This window comes from Chaetodon auriga, chromosome 21, assembly GCF_051107435.1.
Source record: "Chaetodon auriga isolate fChaAug3 chromosome 21, fChaAug3.hap1, whole genome shotgun sequence".
NCBI classification, from domain to species: domain Eukaryota; kingdom Metazoa; phylum Chordata; class Actinopteri; order Chaetodontiformes; family Chaetodontidae; genus Chaetodon; species Chaetodon auriga.
In genome coordinates, this window is record NC_135094.1 from 18,139,513 (window position 1) to 18,166,085 (window position 26,573).

General features: G+C 46.0%; 1 protein-coding gene across 13 annotated transcripts in view; it reads left to right on the top strand.

Annotated features, from left to right (window-relative positions):
* Positions 1-26,573, top strand: part of LOC143339882 (uncharacterized) — a 109,393-nt gene that overhangs the window by 75,653 nt on the left and 7,167 nt on the right. For 10 of the 13 annotated variants that reach the window (XM_076761415.1, XM_076761418.1, XM_076761409.1 and 7 more), the window contains 9 exons: positions 12,355-13,373; positions 14,296-14,550; positions 16,486-16,666; positions 16,844-16,906; positions 18,929-19,236; positions 20,733-20,789; positions 22,249-22,341; positions 23,299-23,380; positions 23,890-24,002. In XM_076761415.1, the coding sequence (XP_076617530.1) occupies positions 12,355-13,373; positions 14,296-14,550; positions 16,486-16,666; positions 16,844-16,906; positions 18,929-19,236; positions 20,733-20,789; positions 22,249-22,341; positions 23,299-23,380; positions 23,890-24,002 (2,171 nt within the window). The remainder of the gene's footprint in view (positions 1-12,354; positions 13,374-14,295; positions 14,551-16,485; positions 16,667-16,843; positions 16,907-18,928; positions 19,237-20,732; positions 20,790-22,248; positions 22,342-23,298; positions 23,381-23,889; positions 24,003-26,573) is intronic. The other 3 variants (XM_076761413.1, XM_076761410.1, XM_076761414.1) reach the window with 3 other exon arrangements.

The following is a 26,573-nucleotide window of genomic DNA, read 5'->3' on the forward strand; positions in this document are numbered from 1 at the left end:
TAGCTGAAGGTGCTGAAAGTAGAAACAATTAGAATTAATTTGTGAATGAGTACAGTATGAAATACAAATATTGAGCATCAGTGGTTTGTTTGTTCTGTGGAAATGTACATCATCTTGAATTTGTCAAGGTCCATAAGGACAAGAGGCCGACATGGAGAAGGTAGTGAGTTTGCATTAATACAAAATAGAATCAAACAGAACAGGAGCAGATCAGAAAACAAGGAGTCCTTCATAAAATATTATAGAATATGCAAACTGCTGAGTTCTTATGCAGTAGGAAAAAGACCTCAGCCATTATTGGACAATTTATGGTATTTCAGTTTCTGGAGCACGCCACCGTACAACGGTACAGCAACAACTCATATGGCTGGATGAGAAGCACTAAATCACTCAGTGCATCATCAGCCCTCGCAATCTGTCGACATCTCCTGAAGTACACTGATCTTTTTCAACAAGTCATAGCACAATCACTTCCTGCTGACGGTTCAATCACCACAGCTCCGGTAAAAGTTTGCCAGTGTCGTGTAATTTCATTGGAAGTCACAGTTTTGGTGTGATCAAGAAGGCAGAATAGTGGAAATGGAGTCGAAAGTGTTTCTGTGCAAGACACCAAGCTGAGTTCCTGTTAAACGCTAACAGCCTTGACTCAGTGTGTTTGTTAGCCTGAAGTGTGTGTGTGTGTGTGTGTGTGTGTGTGTGTGTGTGTGTGTGTGTGTGTGTGACTGTATTTGTGCATGTATAAGCATGTCGTCTTTCATCAATGTATTTTGCATGCTGTGTGGCAGAATGATTATGCAGGTGCGTACACGGTGTCTCCGCGTATACAGTTGGTGTTAATATCTGAGAACCTGCATGTTTTTGTGTATTTGTGTGTGTGTGTGTGTGTGTGTGTGAGAGAGAGAGAGAGAGAGAGAGAGAGAGAGAGAGCATGTTAGAAGGATGGAGGGTAATGGAGTGTGATTCTCTGTATGTGACCAGATACAGTCTGACAGACAACAGGGTTTCTTTACCAGAGGCTGTACTCGTCATCTGTCTCCCATAACTCTTATTTCCCATCTTGCCCTCTTGTCCTTCCCTCTCGTACTGAGCATACCTCCATTCCAAAAAACATTGGGGCGCTGTGTAACACATAAATAAACAGAATGTGGTCAATTGGATTTTTGTAAATATTTTCTTATTTGGAATTTCAAACAACTTCAAACAAGTTGGGGCTAAAGACTGGGAAAGTAGTGGAATGCTCCAAAAACACCTGTTTGGAACAATCCACAGGTAAACAGGTTCATTGGCAACAGGTGACAGTATAATGATTGGGTATGGAGCATCCTCACAAGTGAGGATGAAGTGAGGTTCACCACTTTGTGAACACATGACTAAATAAAGGATAATACTACATGGGCTCAGGAACACTTCATAAAACTGTTTTGCAAATGTCTTCCTTTTTTTATGAAGTTTCCACAGTTTCCCAACATTTTTGGAATCAGGATTGTAGATTGGAAACCCTGGCAGATGCTTGAATCGTCTCACACATGCTTAGACAGACCTTTCTGTTAAAACACAGCGAGCATTTAAAAATATTCACATATTCTCACACATTTACACACACAGGCGTTCATACTATTACTACTCTTCCTGACTCCTGCTGTTGGCTTCTCTCATTTGAAATCATCTCTCTCTTTCTGTGTCACACCCACCCATGGTGAAACAGAGGGTGTCTGCAGCCTTGCAACAAGGACCATGTACTTGTTTGTAACGAGGAGGTTTTACAAAGCATTCCTAGAGAGCGCTAGCAGTAAACTGGACCGTGAACCAACAGCATTGTAGATTTTGCATTGAGCACAACAACGGGTCAGACAAAAGAGAGGACCTGAGAAAGTACAGAGAAGGTGTGTGAAGTGAAGTGTGAAAGTGTAGTAACAGGTCAGATAGAGATAAATGTGAGGCAGAAATTCATTTCATTGCTTTACAGAGCTGACACAGAGTGTGTGCACGGAGTGTGTATGGTTTGGAAAGGTCTTCAGTTCAAATCCACTCTCCCCGAAGCACCTGCCTTAGCCCATACCCGGGGGAAAATAGAGCAGAGTGTGTGTGTGTGTGTGTGTGTGTGTGTGTGTGTGTGTGTGTGTGTGTGTGTAGATTGTGCTTTTTACCATGAGACAGAACAAGAGAAAGAAAAGGGTTGAGGGGAGAAAAACGTGGAGTGAAAGAGAAAACCAGAGGGGAGGGGGCTTACTCACTCCACCACAGTGGGTGGGACCTGGAAACTGGAAGCAGCCAATTGGCAGCCACAACTGGGTCACATGATGGCTGTAATAATCAGCAAGAGAACCAAAGAGAGAGAGAGGGAGAGAGCTGCACATTCAGTTCACCCTCAGTGTGTGTTTGAGTTCAGAGCGGAGGCACAGCACAGGAGACTCCACAAACACACACAAACAGAGTGGAGAGCGCACCTGAGAGACTGAACGACAAGGAACAGCAGCGCAAGACAACAAAGGAAAGAGAAAAAGAAGGGAAGAGGAGTGGTGAAATTTACCTTTAGACACTTAAGACTGAGACAAAGACAGACAAAGAAAAGGGAAGAAAGAATAGAAAGGAGAGACAGCATGTCTTCTCTCTCCAATCAGCAGCCAGGCTCTCCTTTCTCAGAGTACAGTGAGCTGTGCAAGGTGCCCGCCCTGTCGACCACTGTGCCAGCTCAGAGCTGGGATTGGCAGCACCCCTCAAGCATGGACATGGGCACCCCGAGGGGCTTGGTGGTAGGTGGCGGGGCTCTGGCACCGACTGGACTCACAGATGAAGACAAACTGTGCTTCTTCGAGCAGCCGGGCATGGGCAGCAGGGATGTAGAGCTGAAGGTGCCAGGTAAGGTTGGGGGCATCTCCGGAAGCACCTCCCTGGGTAATGCATCACTGGGAAGTGCAGGGGAAAGCCCAGACAGCCCTCTGTCCTCCTCCCCATCTCCCTCCCCAGCTTCCCCAGGCAGACTACCCTCTGCCCTAGGACGTGAGGGCACCAGCGTGGTCTCCCTGCCACCGGTTCCTGGATCCCCAGCCAGGCACAAGGAGCTGTCATCATCCACTATTGCAGTGCCTCCACATTCAACGGGAGCTTCACTGATGGAGCCATCTCCCGTAGATGGAGACTGTCAATCTGAACCATGGAACAACTCCAGTTTTGCTGAATCCAGCCCAAAGGTGGCTATGCCCCAGGTAGCCCCTAATTACTGCGTCATTGGAGTTGTCAATGACAACCACTTGGAAAAGGATGACATGGTTGTGGCCGGAGCTGGGGCCCGAAAATTTTCCGAGGGCTCCTCAGGGGACAACAGCGAGGAGGAAGAGATAGAAGAGGAAGAGGAGGAGTTGGATTTGGAACCCTGTTTTATGGGTCGAGCTGAGCAGCAGAGGAAGGCTATGCGCCGTGCAATGTCTGAATGTTCCCACCTGTCGGTACCAACCAGTCTAGAGCTGCCAGATAAATATCCAGGTGGAGATGGGGCAGGGATGGACCAGCTGCTGTCGCCCATGGGTGGTCCCCGTCGTTCACCTCACTCCATGAAGCGCTCACTGACCGTCGCAGATGATCAACACCCGTCTCTGCCACCCACCCTCTCGGCAGCAGGAACCACACACATTGATCTACGGCAAGCCCCACCTGAACCCCGCCTCTGCCTCTCCCCGTTCCCACCGCTGAAGGACGGCAATGCTGGCTTCCCTCTGTCACCACTAGAGGCTCCACTGGAGGGCTTTAAGGCAGAAAAGGAGCCAAGTGGCATTGTGCTTCCAGTGCCCCTCAGCCCCAAGGGGTTCAGCAGCATGAATACCAGCCCTGCTCGGTCTGTAGACTCCGTCACTGTAGGGGAAACTGTTAGCAAATGTGACATGGCTAAAGATGCTGAGTTTGACAGCAGTGATACTAAACTCACTGCTAGTGCAGGTGTAGACTTTGGAGCTGGCAACAAATCGAAAGTGGCAGGGGACATTGATGGTGACCTTGCCACTGGTGGCTATACCAACCTTGGCTTGAACTCCAGCACTAACCCCTTCATCACAGTGGATGGTAGGTGCAGGTCATGTTTGCAGTTTCTGCATTTTAACTGGTTGTTCGTCTCTCAAAGTTGACTGGCAAACATATTGAGTTCTGGAGAAACTGAGTTTGTAGGTTTAACTTTTACTGCCCACAGTTCTGCTTGCTGGCACTATGTATAACTTTCACAGACTGCTAGTGCTCTGAGACGTTTTGTGAATATGAAAATGTTGAATATGAATTGATGGCTCAGACTCTTGGCTTTTCAGTCATTGTGGTCATTTTCAAGAACATCCTGTCATAAAAATAAACCATATACAATGCATGGCATAGTATACAACGGAAGTCTTTAAAGTGGGTGCAGCAGACAGGCAGGAATTTAAAGAAGATCAAATAAGAAAGATGTTGTGATCAAGTGCTGCCTTCAGTTTGTGAGTTACAATGAAGCACGTACAGTCAGGATGTCTCGCTGCCAGCAATCAATGAGGACTCATTATTCAAATAGCATCTCAGTACTACCTTTATCATTCAGGGCAACTGCACAGTGATGAAAATATTCTCAAGATCTTTTTTGTGCTATTTTGTGTAGATGTGTGTAGATTGTGGGCGTATTTGTCCATTGAGGAAGGCAGTGAGTCATTCATTCATTGTTCGAACCCTCCAGTCTGTTTCAAACCAGATTCGGTTTTGTGGTTTAAGCTTGCAAATTGCTCGGGGTTAGGAATAGCGGCAGAGGCAGACTGAAAGGAGGAGTGTCAGACGGCAAGAAAGAGAGTGAAAGAGAAAGAAAGAAAAGCTGGGAGAAATCGACAGTAACGGAGCAGCCCCCCCCCGGCGGCCTACTTGACATTCTGTGATGGTAGCGTCTGTCTCGTTGTGTTGGTCAAACACAGAGGGCCAATTTTAGATACAGATCTACCAGAAATTGTACAGAGTGTGTGAGTAGATTGATCTAAGAGTGTGTGAATACTGGGACAACAGGTGTATTGTCTTAGTTTTTGAATTTGTGGACACAGGTGGTTGTCTTCGTGTATATGCACGTGTGTGTTGCAGCACAGTAACTTTGCAGCATGCGGCTGTGTAGTAGCTGATTTGGATACATGGTCAGGATAACACAGCTCATTACGCCTGATGGAGGCTCTGCCTTCGCCCAGCCTCATTTCCTCCCATACTCCATGCTTCTTTCATTCCGTGTTTGTCTACAATGCCGTCTCCTTCCTGCTCTTCCTTCTGCCTTCCCATTGCTCTGAATGCTCATTAGATTCTTGGTGAAGACAGGCAGAGCCAAGATGGCTGAAAGCGGGTCACAGTCACGTCAAATGATGACTGCCTCCGAGCCAAGACGGGGTCACTAACTGGGATGTGCGCCCCAGTATGGTGGTGCTTTCTATAATGACCATCTTTCTTTCAATTCGACTCTGTCTCACCATTTTCTCTCTCTGTTTTTGTCAATCTCTTTGTCTTTCTGTTCCTCTTTGCTTGCACGCCGCGGTTGTTTTCACCGCCCGGCACAAAGCGGAGTGTAGCAGAGGCTGCTGGCCAGCCTGGCCACTGGAGTATTAAAGGGGCGGTGATCTTTATTTTCTGCCCCCTGAAGTCTAAACAGGAGCATGGCAGAGTCATCAAGCCACGAGCTGTGTGTTGTATTTATACATCTGGGTACTTTCATAACAAGGTCATGGAAAGATGTCTGTAGCTCCTGTTGTTGTGTAAAAATCTTTTGTATCCACTGGATATAAAATACGTTATTGTTTTCCTTGAGAGAAAGACCTTCTGGAGACACAGTGTTTTCCTCAATAGTGAAACAGTGCCAGCAATCCATGCAGCTCTATTGTATGAGCTGCACACGTGCATTATACTATAGCTCGGTCTTAGCTCCGTCTCTCCAGAGGTGTTGTGGGAAATAGGGATAAGCAGATTTGAGGAAGAGAAAAATAAGAAAGAGGATTGCGTGGAGTAGAAAAGAAACAAGGGAAATAAAGGCATGGAGGGAGAGATGCAAATGAATGGAAAACAGGAAGTGTCGGATTTGGTTGGATCTTGCTGGACTTGATGGGGAGAGCACGAGGAAGAGAAAAATGAGAAATCAGCGTGGGTGTGAGCGAAGCACTGCACAAAGCAGACACCCAGCGGATTTGAAAAGAAGGGGTTAAAATAAATAAAACCGAAAGAGGTCGAAGTTCAGTCCATCAGGCTGCGTTTCAACAGACACAAAGCAAAGCCCACGCTGAACGTTCAAGATCTCCTGTCCTGCCAAGTGATCCTTGTCTCGTAGTAATTCCTGGTTTCGGGGACATTTTCGGCTCAGAGTCGAACAGATAATTGTCACATAACGTTCCGTCGGGCACGCTGGATCTCTCCAGCCGCGGGCCTGTGTTCGGCTGTAGTAGAAGGCTTTGGGACGTGTGTTTGCTGATGGTTGTGAAGAGCAGCACTGTCTGCATACTTGTTTGTCTGACTGCGGGCATGTTATTTGTTTTCTGTGCTAGTCTGTATCTTTACTTTCAGATGTCTTCTTGCTTTGTTGTGTGTGTATTTGTGCATTTTGCATCATAATGTGCACCTCTTCTTCTTACTGCTATGACTCGATCAAACTAGAATGCACAAACTTCACATACATCCTGCTGGAATCAATGCAACTGCCAGTGACAGCAGGTTTGTTCACTTAGTGACCGCCTTCGATAGGCTAAGACATGCAGTGCCTTTGACACCAAGGGAGTGAAAACCAAACAAATGCAGTCTGTAGTTCAAAGGGTTCACTGCAGACTGCTGTAACTATGTCACAAATGAGCTGCCAGTGAGTCCTTAATACGTCTAATAAGACAGCAAACAGAGGGCCACACTTCAGATACCACGAAGTACAATCTCCGCTCTCCACTCTGTTACCTCTTCACAGCCACTTTAAAGTGTCCAGCGTGTTTGATGTGCGACCAAAGGGCAGTGATGGAGTGCAGCTTTCACTTCATAGAGAGTGCTGGTGTCAATGCTGACAAACTCTGCCAGGGAGCTTCAAGTGTTGTGGAGCAAAGAGTGACGGGCTTTTAATGAGACAGCATTCTGTCAGAGCTCATTTACATAATCCACTTGAGGGGCCAAATGAAGGCCGGAGAATTCAGTCCTGATTAGTTTATTCATGATGGAAATCTCAGTTGATCAGAATTTCATCTTAACGTCTGCTTATTTGCTTTAGATTTGTTTTATGGAAGGTGACGGCAATGAACTTTGTCACTTGAGTAGGTTCAGTGCTGAGAAATGGTCCCTCATGAACTGAACATCAGTGGTCAGTGTAATGCAGAGCAGTAGGTGTCACTTTTCCCAAAATGAAACAAAGACGCTCTTAATTATATGCATATACTGTACACGTCATGCAAATGAATAAATCCCAATTATTGCCTTGCAAATGTCAGGCATGACTTTTTTAACCTACATTTCCAAAAAGTACGATACAGCCTCAAGAGCTTTTTGTAATAAGAGAGTAGAGTCTGCATATTTTAGCATTTTAATCAGGTGAGAAAAGAAACTTTGAGCTGAGACAGTGCTGTTCAGGAGAGTCCAGGCCTAACAGCCCTAAATGAGCTTTAAGTGTTATCATTATGCTAATGAAACCTTCAAATGAATTGGCTCACTGCGCCCAGATGCTCATTGCTCTCTGCTGTCCTGAGCCATGTATTATACAAGAGTCAGGCAACCCCAGGGCATCCTGGTGCCTCAGCGGCTCCGCTAACGCAGCGGGTTGAGATCCAGCTAAAACCTTTATCGGGAGCTTTGCTGCGCTTTGCGACCCGCGCAGAGCAACGGTGCGCTAAAACAACAGCGGCAACACTACTGCCATTTGAAGTTGTGTTCAGACCAAATGTGAAGACGGTTTCAGACGTGTGGACATAAAATCGCTCCACTTCATGAGCATGTAGAGACACGAGGATGAAGGAGAGAACAGTCACTCTGCTATCTGCTTTACTCTTCCTATCCAGCTATAGCTAACATCTGTCTGAAAAACAGCCCAACCTTCAAATACGCTTGAATGAGGTGAAAATTAGCTTTGCCTTCAGTTGAGTTTCATTCATAAAAACATCACCACAGAGTGAAAAGAAGAACTTCATTGTACAGAGCTTGAAGTCCTTTTTTTCCTTTTTGGAGAAGGACAATTTGTGCATTGCTCGTTCAACAAGCCGGTGAAGCTGCGGACGTCATCGGAGCCTCGGACCAAATTGTGAAGAAGAGAAGACTTGCAACCAGTGTTCCCAGAGACCTGCACACTCACACTTCACTCACTCTCACTGCTTAGCCTTGTGCTCAGGGTGAAGCTTTTCCGAGCTGCAGTACACCAGGATTACGTGATGGCACATGGAGTGACATCACGTAATCCTGCACGCAGAACTCAGAACTGTCAAAGTAGTCGTTTGTTCTGCTGATCGACGGTCGTCCTAATGTATGTAATAATCCTAACGCCAGTCGTCCTTTATCGCAGCAGACTTTTTGATGCGTCGCAGTGAAGCACAGGTGTTACGAGTAACATTAATGGCTCTGTTCCAGTGTCCCAGTAAGCCATGACAGTGTGACAGTGAGCCAACATGCCTGATACCAGGGCCCTGAAACTGAAGCAGCTAAATGGAATGCGGCCATCATTCAGTTTATTAGTTACACTTGTGTAAAAGGTGCATACAACCACAGCACTGAGAATATCGTGGCTCTCTTTAAAATATGACACTTGCTGCCTTCATATTGTCGTGACTGCACTTCATGAGTTACTGCTGACATCATGCTTGACCTCCACAGCACCAGCATGTTCTCATGAAATATTTCCCTCAGTAATGCCCCCCCCCCCCCCCCCCACCTCAGCCCACACCCTGCAGGCCCACTGTGATTGATGCTTCCAATCACAAGCCCTGTCAATAATTAATGCCCCTCTCCAGAGATGGTGAATGATTGCTTTTTCTTTTTCTCTCCTTGTTGCTGGGCAGTCCCATTGCTCTGGGTTTTTTTTTTTCCACCATCTGCATCCCAATTGTTGCAAGAATTGGCTGAGAAGGAAGGGCCTTGTGAACAAGCGTCTCACAGGAGAGAGTGTTAGTGGGTAATCTAGGCGTCACCTCCTGCTGTTTGCTTAAATGAAGCCATTTTCACCAGGCCTTTCACAGCTGTGACACATATCAGATTTCTGCCCCAATTACAGGATCAAGTCGGTCTCCTGAGCCTCTCGTTGTTTGCAGTGTAGTAAACGACGACCTTGCTTGTTCATTTGTTTTTTCTCCCGTTCCTTTTGTTCCCTTTGTCTCGTCACACCGCCTCGCTTTATTTAGGTCAGTGTTCTTTTTCTTGTATATAGTCACCTCTTTGTGTTCACCGTCTGGTCTGTCTGTCTCCACTCCAGGTCTGGGGTCGCTGGATGTTACGTAAGCTAACAGTGTCATTTCATTCTACTCAAAGCTTTACACCCCGATTCCCTTCTTCCTGTATGTCCTCCTTCTGTCTCTTCCAGGCCTTTGCCTTCTTTTCTGCAAGTAGAAGTTCATTTTAAAGGTCGTTATCGGCATGACGCCAAAGAAGAACAAAGAAACAGATCAGAAACCAGTTCTTCACCTTTGTGCTCCCCTCTGTATCAACCTTTCTTCTCGCTCTCCTTCTGTCCACCCACTCACCTCGAAATCTGCTAATCAATAATTCCCACGCTGACTCTCGAGGCCACCACTCTCTCTGTTTTTGATCTTTCCTTTATCATCATTTTCTCAGCCCGCTGACACGAGTTCAGGACAGGGCGCATAAAAGACCACAGAGGAGTGAGTGACCCTCTTTATCTGACCCTTGTCCTGTTTGGTACAGAGGGTAATGAAGCCTGGAAGAGTCAGCAGAGGCAATCAAAGCCAACAAACCAGCTGATCGGCTCCATTGTGCTGCTTGTGTGGGCCTCAGTGCACAAAGTGATGATAAACAACGGCAGCTTTTAAATGATATTCCAGTTCAAACAGCTTGGCTCTTATTTTCAGCTCTTTGTTATTATTTTTGGCTCTCAGTGTTGGCCCTCATCCCTTGCGGTAATGAAAGTGTACTCACCAAGTTCATCGCTAAAAGGGGGTTGCAAGAGGGTGAAGGGGACAGATGCATGCCAGGCTGTGGTGGCAAAGGAGGCTTTTTTAAACCCTCATTGCCTGATTAGCACAAGTTGCATCAGAAATCATCACGTTCATTCATTTCAGCCCTTCTTTAGCCTTTCTCACCCTGCGTGCAGCTGACAGAAGGAGACCATGTGTTTGTGCTTGTACTTTGAACACTCAACCTGCTACTGAGAGCACGTTTAGACTTAGACATCCATACAGGTGCGAGGGTTTGCGGCGTTCATTTCTCAGCAGGGCTGAATCCGTTACATTGTATTCCTTTTAAAAATGCAGACATCCAGCTCCTAAAGTAGGACACGCTCACCACATTGTTAGGTCATCACCACCTGAGGTCAGATGATGCACATGTTTCATTCAGTGAGTCAACACGGGAGACGTACGGATCTTCTTTGGCTTGTTTGCACTGCATGATATTTCGGTTCAGCAGTGCAGCGACAGCATCCAGATTCACAGTAATTTGTCTTCATTGACATCAACAAACCAGGTCTGAAATATTTCTCTTGAACCCCTTCAAGCTAATCTACAGCAGCAAATAAACAGACTGAGGATGACTATTGATTCTTCTTAAACTGTGTGCTCTCATAGAGAGCTATTTTGCAAAGATCCCACATGTGGAAGCTCTTCAACAGGCATTACCACCTGTGTCTTTCTGTGATACTGTATTGATGCCAGTATGGATTCACAGACCCCTGAGAGTGAACTTCGCTGCAGGTTGCATTGATTTCAGGTTTATCTCGACAGATATTTCAGAAATGGATTTTGTTTGTGCGTCATTCGCACATTTTCGACTTTACTGTCTAAAAGGCTTGCATCCTTGCTTGCTCGTAGCCTGGGCAACAGAAAGAGATCAGTTTTCGCGATGAGCTTTCTGCCTCATCAGACGGCATTTGACAGTAGAGACCGGCCAGGACAGATGGGGAGACACAGGAAAGCCGGATGATGGAGAGGATGGCGTATCTGTGATATTGGCCCGTCATTTTAAGTGACGTCCATGAAGAAACCTAAAAATACGACAAGAGAATGGCAGCAACACATAGGTAACAGTATTATGATGATGGAGCGGGAGAGAGAGGAGGCAACAGAAGAGGAAAATGTAGAACACAACAGATAATATACAGGAGAGGAATGATGTGTCACAGGCAAAGAGGGGAAGCAGCATTTCATCTCAGGGCGGATGAAAGTGAGGGAGAGCACTGACGCCTTTTCTATCTGCCTCTGTGGATGATTCAGATCATGTTTAACTGTTTTTACCAGGCACATAGTAATAGTCATTGATCTGTGCAGATCATACCGATCAATCTGCACAGAGGATGATTACTGTCTCAGTGAACCGCAGAGGGGAACAGGGCAAAAGAAAATTGGCCTTTTCTACTGAATTTCAAATGTATGTTTTTCAGAGCAAATCGTTTTTCTTTTCACTTTAAGAGGCAGCAGAGTGTCCCGTACACAGTGTCAGCAGCATTTCATACAGTGTAGACAGACACGTAACACATCACACATAATAATCACAGTACTGTTTGGGCAGAGAATGCATATACAGTATATACAATGTTTAGTTTTTTTGCTATTTTTCTCCTTCATAATGCAGTTACACACTGCACACTTGGGCTAAAAAAGCTTCCATTAAAATTAATAAAGCAGCGTGAATCAGCTGAGGAGCTCTTTAAGAAAATGTAATCTTCTCCCTTCAATGCATTTTTTAAAAATATTTCCTATTGTACCCTGCAGTCTTTTGTGTAATATACGTGAAGACAAGCGTCAGCGTGACTCTCTTTCCCTCCAGTATGAGCAAAACACTGAAGCTCAGGGGCAGTTTCCAGCCAACAGCAGCATTTTACAGCTGTGGATAAACCTGCAAAATGTTGCTGAAAACAATGCAGAGGCAGAGGACACAGGGCAGGGGGGGTGTTTGTGTCTGTCCTCGGGAGCCCGTTCTTTGATCGTCTGCCTGTGACACTGTGAGTGAAGTGTCAGTGATGGGTGTATGACACCGTCTTTGAATCTGTTCAACTGAGATATTTATGGAGATAAGGGCTGGGCCCTGTTCCTCCAGTCAGGAATGAGTTTCTGGGTTTCTGATGAAGCTGGAGGTGGTTGTTGTGACACAGATTGAGTACTACCTGCTGCCTGTAACCGTGTGTGTTGTTGGATTGGATAAGAGGCTTATTATTTATCATGTATTTGTGTGATTTCTAATTAAGATCACTTTTCTTTCCAGTAAAATCAGACACGATGGAGAAAGCAGAGAAGAAGGAGGAGAAGCCGGAGGACAACGTGAAGAAGGTGGACCTGTTCGACCCTCTGGATAGAGCTGAGCAGAAGAGCGTCAAGGTGGAATTCACGAGCAGTGAGACTCCAGCCAAGGTGGAGAAAGAGATGAAGAACGAAAAAGAGAATGAGGCGCAAAAGGAGAAGGAGGAGGAGAAAGAGAAGGAGAAAGAGGCAGAGAAGGAGAAAGAGAAGGAGAAAGAGGCAGAGCAGGTGAAGGAGAAGGAGAAAGAGGCAGAAAAGATGAAGGAGAAAGAAAAAGAGGAGAAAGAGGCGCAAAAAGTTAAAGAGGAGAAACAGACAGACAAAGTGAAGGAGATGGAGAAACAGGCAGAGAAGGTGGAGGAAAAGAAGGAGGTAGAAAAGGAGAAAGAGAAAGTGGAGTCAGTGCAGCAGAAAGCAGAAAAAGAGGATAAAATGAGCAAGGCAGAAGAATCACCAGATCAACTGAAGATGGCAGATAAGGTGGACAGAGAAGAGAAGGTAGAAAAAGTGACAGAAAACGTAGAGAATGTGGAAAAAGTGAACAAAGACGAGAAGTCCCAAGTGGAAGACAAAACGGAGAAGAAGCTGGAGAAAAGTGAGGCAAAGGATGGCAAAGAGCAGCACATCGACAACGTGGAAAAGACACCAGAGCAACAGCTGCCACCCGTCAAGCTCGATACCAGTCACGACGAGTCGGAGACGAAGGCTGACACGGAGACAAAGACGACGGCAGAGGTGGAAAAAGCCAAGAAAGAAGAGGCTGACACAGACAAAGCCAAGAAAAGTGTGGAGACGGCGCCTGTGAAGCCGGCGCAGAAGATCGAAAAGGAAGAGAAGCCTGACAAAAAGACTGCGGAGAAAAAGGAGGACAAGAAGGACAAGGCTCCGAAAGCAGACGCGGGAGACAAGGCCAAAAAAGCAAAACCTGCAGCTAATGGAAGCAGTGCCACGCCGGGCAAAGACCTGGGAGAGAAGAAGACCAAGGTAGGACTGAGGGTAAGATGTCCCTCCTCTCACACTGACACACTGATGAGATCCACAGACTGTGGAGACAGACGCGGGTCAGACTTAAAACCCATTATACTGTGTTCTAATGAGAGACATGTAAAGCAGGGTAAGTCAGAGGCTTCAGCTGTCTTACCTTCAGGGTGTCTGAGCTTGTTTCCTCTTTCATTTACAGCACAGTCCATCAATCACTACTGTGACTTTACAAAAGAAATAAGTATTTGTCAGATTACTCGAAAAATAACGATTCAGATATGTTTTATCGGCTCTGTGCGGTTGAACAGTGTGTGTTCTCCTGTGCTACTCAATTAGCTTTTTTTGGACTGAAAAATGGGTTTTCTGCCTTTTTGGCCCATTAACATTTGGCCTTGACACTGTGAAGAGATTTTCGAGCCAGGCTGCCAAACAACGAACAGCCACCCAGCACTCAACAGGCCCCTCAGTCACATTCACATACACATATAAAAATCATCTGGCATAGTTCGTCTGAGCTCGTTTCCTTTGTAAAGTCACATAGCTGATGGCTCAGACACCACCTTGATGGAGGGATACTGTACCGCTGAAGCGTTTGGGGTGTAATGATAGACTAGAGAAGAGTTAAGTTGTCATCACTCATGCTGCTGAAGCTTCTGCTCCTGCTTTCTTTTACGCCTCCCAGACATCTTTCTTCACAGGTAGTTAAAGTCATAAACTTGTATTGACATCGAAGCATCAGAGCCAGTGCTAATTATTATTTTACCGCATTCTTATTTTATGATTTCTGATTATGATGCTGCTTGTGCTGCTTAACCTCCCCTGCCGTTATCATTTCACATTTTCCTCATTTTTTTTTTTCTTTCCTTTGCTTTCCCTCCTTATTTCGCCCTCCATCGCTCCTGTATGTCTTGGTCCCGCCTCGCAGCCTGCTCCCGGGGCGACCAAAACCACCGCTGCCGCCAAAACGCGGCTGAGTAGCGCAGCCGCTGGCGGTTCGGTCACCACTAAGCGCCCCACACCCTCCACCACCACCACCACCACCACTTCCACCTCAGAGAAAAAAACAGCCACAGCCAAGGCACCATCCACAGCCACTGCTGGTCCAAAGCGGCCCTCCACCACATCCACCAGCCGCCCTGCGTCCTCCTCCACTGCCGCTGCGCGTGATGTCAAACCCAAGGTGAGTTTAAGCCGTCAGGACGTCTGTCAGAGAATGCGCCGCATGCCAGGATCCACAAAGGACGTCATGGACATTTCAGCTTACTGGTGCTCACCAGCAGCAAAATATAAGAGCTGGGAGTCTCTTTCAGATATGGTTGAATTTCAGTCTGCATTTACGAGAACGCGCCTGATGGCTTTGGATCAAGTCGGAACAGATTTCTCATCCATATTCTGGATTTGACTGTTAAATGTGTGTCTTGTTTATGTGGAGCTCACAAAAGTCTGTTTCCCCCTTAGTCTGTGAATGCGACCATCTGGTCTCAGTGCAGCTTAGCATGCACAGACTCCCAGTCGTGTAGCGTAACACGCTCTATAGTCCGACCTCAGAAACGTTTCCTTGAATGCACCAACGCCCAAAGGAGCTGCTTTTGCTATTTAATGAAAGCACGCTGACAGTACTGCAGAAATGTGCAGCACTTTGCAATAAAGCATCCTTCACAACTGGTTTATTAGTCGTAAATAATTGTTATCATTCACTAATATTTTAAAGAGCTCTTCATAAAACATTTTGTGTTGCAAGGTTTTGAAAAATAATGTATTTATCATCCGCCAGCATGACATGCTTTTCCGAACCTGACCTGAAGTTCAGCCTGTACACAGTCATTAATGAAGGAACATGAGTTTCTTACTTTCTAATAAGCCTTCAAGTGTGTAGTTGTAAGTAATTAATGGTGTAATGGTGGTCAATAATCTATTAAGTGATGACCCAAAGGGAACATGTCATGGTGGGGGAGGATAAACACCAGCTGACCCAAATCCTGTTCCTGTCAGCGGTCTCTAGCTGATCTATAAAGTGCGAGTAAATTTATTGAAGTTGATCTGAGTTGATTTTCCTGGTGATCTAGTCATCACACACTGCATAAATGCCACATTCTATACTAGCCGAGGCCAACCGGAACCCGACAGGCATTCTGTTTTATATGTCCAAACCCAACCAGAGCCCAGCACTGAGTCTGTTTCCCTGTCGTGCGATGTGCAGCATGCATCCTTCACCATTCGTCCACATATCACTGCGAGGCTGAATTGCCAGTCTTCTTGCTGTCATATTTAATCAGAGCCTCACACGTTTTACATTTTACATAACCGACTGCCTCATTATTATCTGCATTGGGGACGAAGCTGAAATGCCTCCCTGCCATAGATTTTCTCTGCCTATACTTCACTAAATCGACCATAGTAGACCGGCCCAGCTGCCGTGACTGAACCCGACTCGAACCCGAACATCATTTCTAAAGTTTTGTCTGGTTGGGTATCTAATCTACATATCAAACCCTCCAATAGATCGGTGTCATTGGATCAAGATCATATTACTGTGGCTGTAGATCTTGTCTGATCCAAACCTCCAGAAGTGGACATTGTTCTTAGGTCCCACCGAGTTCATGCTCCGTGCTCTCAAAGGACCCGTCAGCCTACTATCACCCTCCTCCGGCGGCCTTCTTAACTGCAGCCAGTGTGACACCACAACTGATTAATTAACAGCCTTTATTTAGCCTCTCAGCGCCTCGGGGTGCAGGGGGAGTTCAGCGAGGCCGGCTTGATGGCTCAGCTGTATGTGGAGCGTGGCATCATGCAAGGGGTTATGGAGGGGAAATATGCTGCTGAATGAAATGTACAATCCTCAAGCAGTGCCTTGGACTCAGTCTCCATGTTACGCTCATCAGGGCAAAATCTTTGACCTGAATCTCAGAGTGAAGTCACTGCACATTTGCCTGAACTGATGACAGCAGCCAGACATGCGAAAGTTGTTTTATGACCCACTTTGGCGCTAACAGCATTTGATTTGATGATGCTTCTCTGTTGATTTGCACCATCTTCTGCCTCAATCCACCAGCCTTTCCTTCCTCTCCTCACCTGACGTCTCCTGTGTTTTTATTTGTCTTCCCCTCCTCCCCAGACAACCGCAGAGAGGCGCCCTCTTGTGCCAAAGGCCAGCACTGCCACCTCAAATCAAACAGGCTCTACGGCTCCCACCAAAAATGGAACTGCTGCCACAGCAGCCAGTAAAACTGCTACATCAGTGCGCACGACAATGTCTAGTCGCACCAGTACTACCACTGCAGCCAAAAAGCCTCTGGGTACGGCAGACATGCTGACACACACACACACACACACACACACACACAATGTGTTTTTTAACTGTCTTGCTAAATACAATGACTGTGATGCTTGATCATCCAGCATTTATCTGTCGATGCTTTCACTGACACATTTTGTCCTTTGCAACGGCTGCATTCTCATCATCTGTGTTTCAGCCTCTAAGACAGACAGCAAGCCAGGAGAGGAGAAGAAGCCTGGCACTCTGAGGACTTCTGCAGGTATTACAGCACTCCCTTCAAACGTTCCAACATGCACAAACAGCAGACACTCGAAGGATAGCCTGTCAACCTCTGCCTGGAGCAGTTTTCGTTCAAGCACATAGAAGGAGTCAAATGAAAACCAAAGCCAAAAGACAACATGTGATCTGGCACATGTATCAATACACATGTTGAAATGTGCCATAAGCTGGGTGAGCATTTCTATGGGACCCCAGTATTTATGTTAAAATGGCGTTTTGACCTGCAGAGAGCATTACAGGTGACACCGACTCTGTTTATTCAACAGAGGGGAAAACAAGAAATACTGAAATGAAAAAGTGATCAGTTACCATCTGATTTCCACTGTTAAGTGCAGATTGTTTAATTTTAGTTTTAATCCTATCATTATTTCTCATGGATTAGCTGGTGAAAGGTCAACACCGAAGTTGTTATATCTTATTATATCTTATCTTTTATGCTCTAAAATCAGATTCCCCCCATCATTTTTAGACTAATTTAAGGATTAGAGACCATGTGAGGCAGTTTAATACATGTCAGCTTTGACAGACTGATTTTACGGGATCAGGAAAATGATCTCAATACTGCCTCATACTCAGTTTTTAATCAAATCCTGACGATCTGGTGCCATTATCCACAGTGACTGTCTGACCTACTGCTGCAGCACTCCCTCCCTCTGAGCCTTTAGCTCTCTGGAGATATTTCGGTCCTCTTTCTTCTTCGATCTCCTCTTCTGTAATCCTTTTCCTCAGTTTTGCGCCCCCCCCCCCCTTCCTACACAGTTTCAGCTTTACTCCTCCTGTCAACAGATTAGTTTACATTTTGGCAACAGGAGAGCTGTCAGCAGGAGTGTGACACTGCAACACACACTGCCCAACCATGACAATGCTGGGCAGGCTCGTAGAGAGAGAGGCTTTATTGCTGAAAGGCCCTGGAGAGTTAAAAGCTTCACCGCAGCAGTCTGTGGATTACTGTCCCCTTGCTGTTGACAGGAGTTTGCAGCTCCTGCTGATACAGCCTCGGGTTGTCTAATCTGCCAGGGTTCATATGGCAAGTTAAATTACTCTTTAGAAACACGGAGGCAAGCGAAGGATTTCCTCAATTAAACACGTCTTAACAGTAGCTGGAGATATACCAAAGGCTCTCGGGGAGGATTGACAGCAGGACACATGGCTCAGCATGCCTCAGCACTCTGAAGAAAAAAAAAGCTGACATATAGCAAAACTTATGTGAATTGACAGATGTTAATTGGTGCCAATGTTGCGCTGCCTCGGTGGCTTAGCGTGCTGAAAGTGAAGGATGCTGACATATATTCACTCAAAGCAGAGATAAGAACTGTAAGCTGTTTGTTTGCAGCAGGTGGAGGTTCAACACAGCCTGCCTGTAAGAGTTCATTATGGCTGGATTGTTCACTGACATACTTACATTTACATTGGTTTTTTCAAACACACAGCAAGGCAGAGCTTTCAGCAATATCCCAAAGACTGGTGTGGGCTGAATGTTAAAATATATGTAGATGAAAGAAGCTGGTCCCCTATGTCTGCTTGTCTTCCTTTTCGCCCTCTCTGGTCTGTTTTCAGGCTTAGTTTTACTCCCATTTCTCTTCAACGTTTTCTTTTTTTTTCTGTCATTTTTCTGTCAGGGTTGACTGTGACTGACAGACAGGGTCCTTTGTGGTTTGGCTTTGGGTTTAGTGTGTGTGTGTGTGTGAGTGTGAGAGAGGGAGAGTTTCTGCATAAAAAATACTCTTTAAAATCATATTTAATCCTTAGCATGTCACCTTTGGGCGTCATTTGTCTATAAAGTTGGCAGAATATTTTCAGTGTGTTGGGGATGTTTAAAAGCACCAGCTCTCTTTCATGTCAGAGTTTAGTCTACGCCGTCCTTACCTCAAACAAGCACAACCGCCCATCTGTAAAGCAGAGAGTAAAGGTCTGCATTCAGATGCATTAGTCTCACCCTGAGGGTCAAGTCAAGTATCAGATATCTAGTTCTGACATAAAACTCTGAATAACTCTCCCCCAGCTGACGCTACCAAGCCCAAGACCACCACCACCTCCACCCGCAGCTCTGCCTCCACCACCGCTGCATCTCGCACTCGAACCACAGCAGCCAAACCTGCCACCCCATCCTCCACCAGTGGCTCAGTACCAGAGAAGAAGCCGGCAGTGCCCCGCACCGCCAGGGCCGCTTCCTCCACCGCGACCACCACCGCGTCCACCGCCTCCAGGACCACAGCTCGACCCAGCACGGCACCGGCCCCCGACATCCGCAATGCCCGCTCGAAGATCGGCTCCACAGACAACATGAAGCACCAGCCTGGAGGAGGGAAGGTAGGTCCCCCCACCCCCCCACCCCCGCGGCTTCTCCTGCAGCTTTTGATGGCATGGATTTTCTGACACTGGCTGCTCCTCAACTAGCCTGTTTTACACGTGAGCCTGTCTTCCTGTGGTTCCTTACTTACTCTTTAAACTTGTTTCTGAAGTTCTTCAAACGTACCACTTCATCTAGAGTCTAAATCTAACCCATCAACTTGTTAGCTGTTGCTGGTACGTTCACCTCGCCAGCTGTAGTGAAGCACAGTCTGTCCTCGGCTCTGTTCGTATCTGTGGTTTTTTTACACATCTCATTCAGTCCTCTGCATGTTCACGTACTACCATTTAACCCCTCTGGGTTTAGAGACTTTGCTGCACTCTTTAAAGGATAGTTTTGGTTCATTTAAACTTGGGTCTTATTGAGCAGTGTCTTCAACAAATGAACTGCTGAGATGAGAGGAATGCAGCAACACTGTGACAATGTGCTCACCTGATGGCACAGCAGAAAGTGTTTTGGCAGGTCAAACCAGGAAGTCGGTCTCTAGTCTGTGATGGATTTTTACAATAGACAGTTTGGGTAAAACGTTTGGATTTGCCTCGTCAGAACAGGCAACAGAGCATTGGACTGTCTGTGTAAGCTGTCACATTGAATGTATTTCTTGCACACAGCAGATTGCATATGGCTGCTTCATTATACACCCAGAGACTAACCAGCACTCCTGTGCTGGAATACCTGGCCCCAGCTTTTCTTAACAACAGCTGAGGTAGCGCTTGCTGTTCTCAGTGAACCAAGAAAAACAGCAGTGGAAGAGTTATTTTGTACTTTTCCTTCCAATACCTGTACAGCAGCCTTGAGCTCTTCCGCCTTTTTCGCCATTTTTGTAACTCAATCCTGCAGCGTTTTGACTGGCATGCTTGTTTTCCAGTAGGATAAACAGCTGTCAGTTAGCACAACACCAGAACTTTTTGAATCTCTGAAAAAATTGGAGATGTTGGCACTTATTCCAAGGTGTGGAACCGGGTAACGTCTACCCGACAGGACGGCAGGTTTACAGAATGATACAGGAGCCGTCTCAGCTGAAGTGTCACCCCAAAGATGCAAATTCCTCAACAGGTTTGCAGTTAATCAAATGACCAGACTCCTCTGACTGACACTGTCTCCTGCTTTGCTCTACTGACAGTCAAGCTTTGCCTGTTGGACTTCAGTTTAGTGACTTCACTGCATTCTGTAGACCCAGGTTACAATAAACCACACCCTCCAGGGCTTCTCTTTCCTTTTCTCCTCACTCAGTTGGTGCACCCAACCTTTTCTTTCCTTTCCTCCATCTCTCACTCCCTCTCTTGTCTCTCTCCTTCCGTGCTCCTAATATTGCATCCTCTCTATCATCTTTTCCTCCTTCATCTCACCCTCCTTTTGTCATCCTCCACGTCCTCATGCATACGTCCTGCATGGCGTCCTGTTCCTGTGTGTTCTGAGGTGTTGTTGTTGACCCGGGGTGGGCTTGTCTCCCCAGGTGTCATCTGCTTCTCAGAGCAGGGCCCTCGCCTCCAAAGAAACGAGCCAGGGCAAAGTGAGTTCCCTCTCCATCCTCCCCACCATCACCACATACTCTGCCTCCCTCCCCGCTTTTCTCTTGATACATATTTTGTATGTTCGTTTGTGTAATTGTACCACGGAGGGCACAAGTGAGCACAAAATGACTTGTCACAGGGTTTGGAGTAATGAAAGCACCTCCAGTGTCTTGTGCTGTCACATTTTCAAACACAAATACGCAGTTTCAAACCCATTTAGTCACTCATCTTCTATTTGAGTTATCACGCCTGTTCTCAACATGGATACACACGCTTCCTGCAGAATTTAAGCAGTCATAATAATAATTTCTGCCTGTTTAGGTTGCAAGTTAAGTTGTTCTGACAGAGACGCCTGCTCTCACGGTTAATCAGGATCCTGGTTAGAGAGCCAGGATGGTAATTAACCTTGACCAAGTGTGACACCTGACGTGGGATTCACTCCTGCGTGTTGGCATTAGCTTGAGCTATGAAAAAAGAAAGAAATCAAAGAAAGCTGACTCAGTGTTACAACCTAATGTCATCATAACTCTTCATCCTGGCCTGGCTTCACTTCATTTATCAGATCCCAGCAGTGGATATTTAGTCCAGCCAAAATCAGCGATTTAAGTCATGTAATGAAATCAGTAGACAAACTGCTTTATACTCGTATGGTACTGCAAGTATCATTGCATTTACAAATGCATCAATATGATGGTAAGCAATGGGCCACTACTACAGACCTCCAGCAATGGTGCTTCCCCATCAAACACAACCGACTTGACTTTCACCGGTTGGTTGTTTGTGAAAAAGGGTCTGGGAAATCTGTGTGTGTGTGTGTGTGTGTGTGTGTGTGTGTGTGTGTGTGAGAGAGAGAGAGAGTGTGTGTGGATGTGTCTGTGAGAAAAATGCAGTGTGTTTTACTCAAACTGTACCAACTGTCTTGGGTGTGTGTCAGGTTTGGGTCTCACAGTAGACCCTGTCATAAAAAAAGCACAGTATCAGTGTTGCTTTTGTCATTCATCAGTGTGTGTTAATAACATTTTCTGGGGGTCCTGTGAAGGTGTGTATATGTTGTGTTGCATGTGTGTGCTCTATGAGGAAGCTGCTGCTTTCCTTTTTTGGATAGTTTTCTCTTACATGGTTCAAATGGCAGCACGGCGAAGACATACCATTTCAGACAGCTTAGCTACCCAGCAGTTGATGTCAAGCGCACCTAAGACAGTTAAAGTGTTTGCAGCCATGTTTGATTTTGCCCTGGTGAACCTCGCTCCATCCTTCTGTCCTTTCCTTTCTAACCCTGCCTGTGATGCTGACTTCTTCTCCTTTACTCTTTTCTTTTTTGTCCTGTTGTCCTCTGTTTTCTTTCCCCTCCTCTGTTCTCTTTTATTCTCTTCTCCTCTCCTTCCACTTCTTCTCGTGTCAACCCCTCCCTTCCCTCGCTCTCCTCTCCCCTCTTGCTGCTATGCTGTGTCCATATAGGTTCAGATAGTCTCCAAAAAGGTGGACTTCAGCCACGTCACCTCACGCTTGGGCTCCAAGGACAATATGAAGCATGTTCCTGGTGGAGGGAATGTAAGTACTGCCTGGCCCACAAGCAGAGCTCGTATGCATCGGCCAATCAGTCAAACAGATTGGACTTGATGAAATAGATCTATGCAACAACGGAGCAAAGATGAACTATGTTTTCATCTCTTTTTCACTCCAAAAATGGAAGATAATCAAATAAAAAGGGTCATTAGTCCATATCAGTGCCAGTGTAAGCTGTGCAGTCAGCATTTGAAAACATCAAGGTAGTTGAAGCTACAGTACTCGCAGTACCGCTCTTGGTTGGACCCTCGGAAGTCGAGGGGATTATTGGACAGCATTCTAGCAAGCCTGATGTACCAGCTGTTCCCCAGAACCCGCTTCACAGTCCCTTGCTTCCTTAAACTCTTCCTGTGTTGTCCTGCCCTGTTACTAACTTACTAAACAAATAATAAAGTCACGCAGACATACACCGCTGGCCTGTGATTGGCTCTGTCTCTGTTAAGACTGTCTGGTTCCGTGAGGACAGCATCACCACAGAGAGGAACATTTGGGATGTCTGGTTTCCTGAAACGATGCTCTCCCGTGCAGAGCTTTGTCTGTTGCTCTCTGGTATTTTTCACACTGACTGCAGGTGACCCTACCATCATTACAGCACCTGTCTAAAATGATTTTACCTCATATGATACTGAAGTGTTTTTCGGTGAGTTTCCACTTGGCTGGATTTAGGCTGGACTCAACCATGTCTCACACTGTAATGGAAGCTGCATTGACTCCAAGTTACAGCCTGAATTCTTGCTGTTTTTTGCTGTGTTTGTGTTCCACCACTTGATTTGCCTCCTACGATTTGGAGAGCACAGCTTATCCTGATGCTGGTAATTCCAGGTGTAAATGTGCAGCTGAAGAAGAAATAGCCCTTTATAAAAACAGAACTATGGAGGGACCCATATCCCTGCACAGTGCTTTGAACACTCCTGATTAAAAGGCCTGTGTGACATTTGACAGGTGCAGATACTCAACAAGAAAGTGGATCTGAGTAAGGTGACGTCAAAGTGCGGCTCCAAGGACAACATCAAGCACAAGCCTGGTGAGCTGGGACCCATCACTTTAACACATGGTGCTGATGGTCTATCTCTATTGCACACTGAGTTGGCAGTGGATAAAGTGAATGCAGTCTGATATAACAGTTCTGCTGTTATAATTTAATGTAGGGCTGTTGGATCAGACTGCGGTAGGTTTAACTGGTGTACCTATAAATACAGGATTGAGTGTGCATGACTGTGTATATAGCAGATTTGTTATATATAGCTCGTACTAAATGTATAAAAATCCCATTCGAAGGCTGTAACATGACACACAAAAGTGTCAAATCAGATTTTCATGTGATTGTTTAAGCATGAAAGGTTTGTCTTATTAAGCAACAACAGTAAGAAACATATAAAATAACATATGATTTGCTCATTCTTGACTTGACATTACCAAGTGGTTCCCGGTAAAGAAGGCAGTGCAGCAGCTGTATCTGTTCATGAAAATGTAAGCTTGTGTCCATGCATGCACCTGCGTGATCATCAGACTGATTATCCGTGTGTGCTGCAGGTGGCGGTGACGTGAAGATCGAGTCCCACAAAGTGAGCTTCAGGGAAAAAGCTCAGTCCAAAGTGGGCTCCATGGACAATGTGAGCCATTCACCTGGTGGAGGAAACATCAAGGTGAGGTTATCGTACATGAAGCTCTCTGTACAAACTGCTGTTGTTCCAGTCCTGTTCAGTGAAAGTGGCTGCAGACCAGGGCACTCTCTGAAATTTCAATCTGTTTAATGTCTTTGAAGCCTCTTTATGAGCCAGCCAATCACAATGAACATCAGTGAGGTTTCACAGTGAGTTAGCAAATGAGAATTCAGATACACTTCCTACTAATAGTCACTACACCATGCAAAGTGCTGGAGAGTCGTGTCCACCGCTAAGTACAGTTTACACCTACTTGAGTTAGTCCTGATGGCGACACTGTGCTCACTGCATGACTCACCCTCATTATATGCAGAGAACGCAGTGGAGCCGTTGTGTCCAGATGAAAGCCGTCCATTGTGACATTACATACTTACCTATGAGTATAAAACACGTAGGGCTGCACATCTACTCACAATTAGTGCAGTACTGATTGTGGGTCTGCTTACACAGTTCTTCTGCAATGGTTGCTTGTATGTCGCTGTAAATGCTACAGTGTGTTTTGTAATCCTGTGACATGCTGCTCAGAATGAGACCAGATTTCGCTCTTGGATCTAAAGCCTGAAAAAGTTCGAAGAAGCTTTGGTTCTATAACATTAATCTTCCAGACTGTTTGAAACATGCAAAGACTTGCTATTGATGGTGACCAAACAACCCACCAACTGTCAGTTTCTAATTTAAATGTTGTGGCTGCACAACAGTCATTCAGACCAATCAGCATGCTATAAGGAACTACTTTGCCTGGGTTCACTCTTACTCTGACCTAGAATCCACCTACTCCACTGAGTTCACTGGACTAACTGGAGTCGACAGTTCTGTCTGATACCAGGCGAGGAACCGGCAGCTACGGTGGGTGTGGGTTAGGTGAGACAACAGTGCGACTGTTCATAAATAACAATGGCGGCTCCTGAGAGGTTGGCGTGGAGGGTGCTATAGCATCAGTTACATCAGAACCAGAGAGTAAACAATGGCACTGAAGACTTTTACCAACAGAAAAGATGTCTTCTCTCGTCTTCTGATAAAGAGTCTTCTTATTTCTTCTTATTGCCTTTTATGCCTGTTGGCGTGTAGGGCAGCGACAAAGGATTTCCACTCCTGTCTGTTTTGGGCCAGTGTCCTTATAGAACCCCAGGTGTATTGTAGGGTCTTCAGCTCTCCCTCCACCGTCCTGCGGCAGGTGTTCTTGGGTCGGCCTCTTTTACGTTTGCCGTCTGGTGTCCAGTGAAGGGCAGTTTGGGTGACGTTCTCTTGCTGTCTACGTATGACATGTCCAATCCATTTCCATCGCCTTCTCATTATGATGGTAGCCATTGTCATATTTACACTGGCTGAGTAGAAGTTGATTGGAGATGGTGTTGGGCCAGAATATTCTCTTTATTTTATATAGGCTTTTGGTGTGGAAGGTAGACAGTTTGTGGAGATGGTTTTCAGTTGTTCACCAGCACTCAGATCCGTATAGCAGGGTAGGCAGGACACAGCTCTGGAGCAGTCTCAGCTTGGTGTTGGTGCTGTACTGGGCAGACTCCCAGACGTTGTTTAGTCTGTGTACAATGTTTCGGGCCTTGCTGAGTCGGTTTGTAATGTCATTGCCCGCTCCTCCATCGTGGCTGACAGTGCCGCCTAGGTAAGTAAAATGGCTGGTCAGGGGTCGGCATGTGTCTTCTATTTGTATTTGTGGGGGGTTTAGGGAGTTTGGGATGTTTAACATCATCAATCTGTCTTCTTCTGGTCGATCTTGAGACCTACTTGCTGTGCAAAGTTGTTAAGACGGCTAGTTTTCTCTTGCATATGCTGAAGCATGTGCGAGACCAAAACCACATCATTTGTGAAGTCCAGATCTTCTAGCTGGGAGAACAGAGTCTATCTGATGCCCCTTGGTTGATTTTCAGTGTTTTTCCTCATCACTCAGTCCATGATGAAGAGTGCTACAACAAAATATGGTTCATTGATTTGACTGGACGAAGTAAGGCTGTGATTGATGGTGATAGACAGATGGTTCATCCAATCAACTGTCAAGAACTTTTTAAAATCGTCCGCACTTTTCCAAAAAGTTACCAGGGATGACTTCCAAGATGGTTCAGTGTAACAAACTATCAGACTGGCCATTAGAAGCTGGTTGTGTGAGTCCCTTCATTTCCTGCGTGTCTGCATGTTGAGAAAAAAAAAAGAAGGTTTTTGTGTGTGAGGAGAAAATAGTCTGAGGCTTCTCATTCTTGTCTCGTTCCACCGCTGTGTTCATGACATCTAAAAGACGCTGGGTGGCTTCAAGCTACAATCGCTGATGATAATGACAGCCTGTCATAAACCATCTGCAGCAACCTGAAACACCTCAAACCCTCCACACCTACTGTACCGTCAGCTCCCTTTGTGCTGGCCTGCTGCTGTCTGGACGCTTCCTGCAGGGCTCAGCTCAGCTCTGTCCAATACATTTTCAGAGCAAATGGGAGAAGAGAGGACACTGAGGAAGGACGTGGACATGGTGGCAGAAAGCATAGCCAGAGCCGTCCATATGTGACATGAAAGATCAGGGATGGTCGTAGATTTTTAGAATTAAAA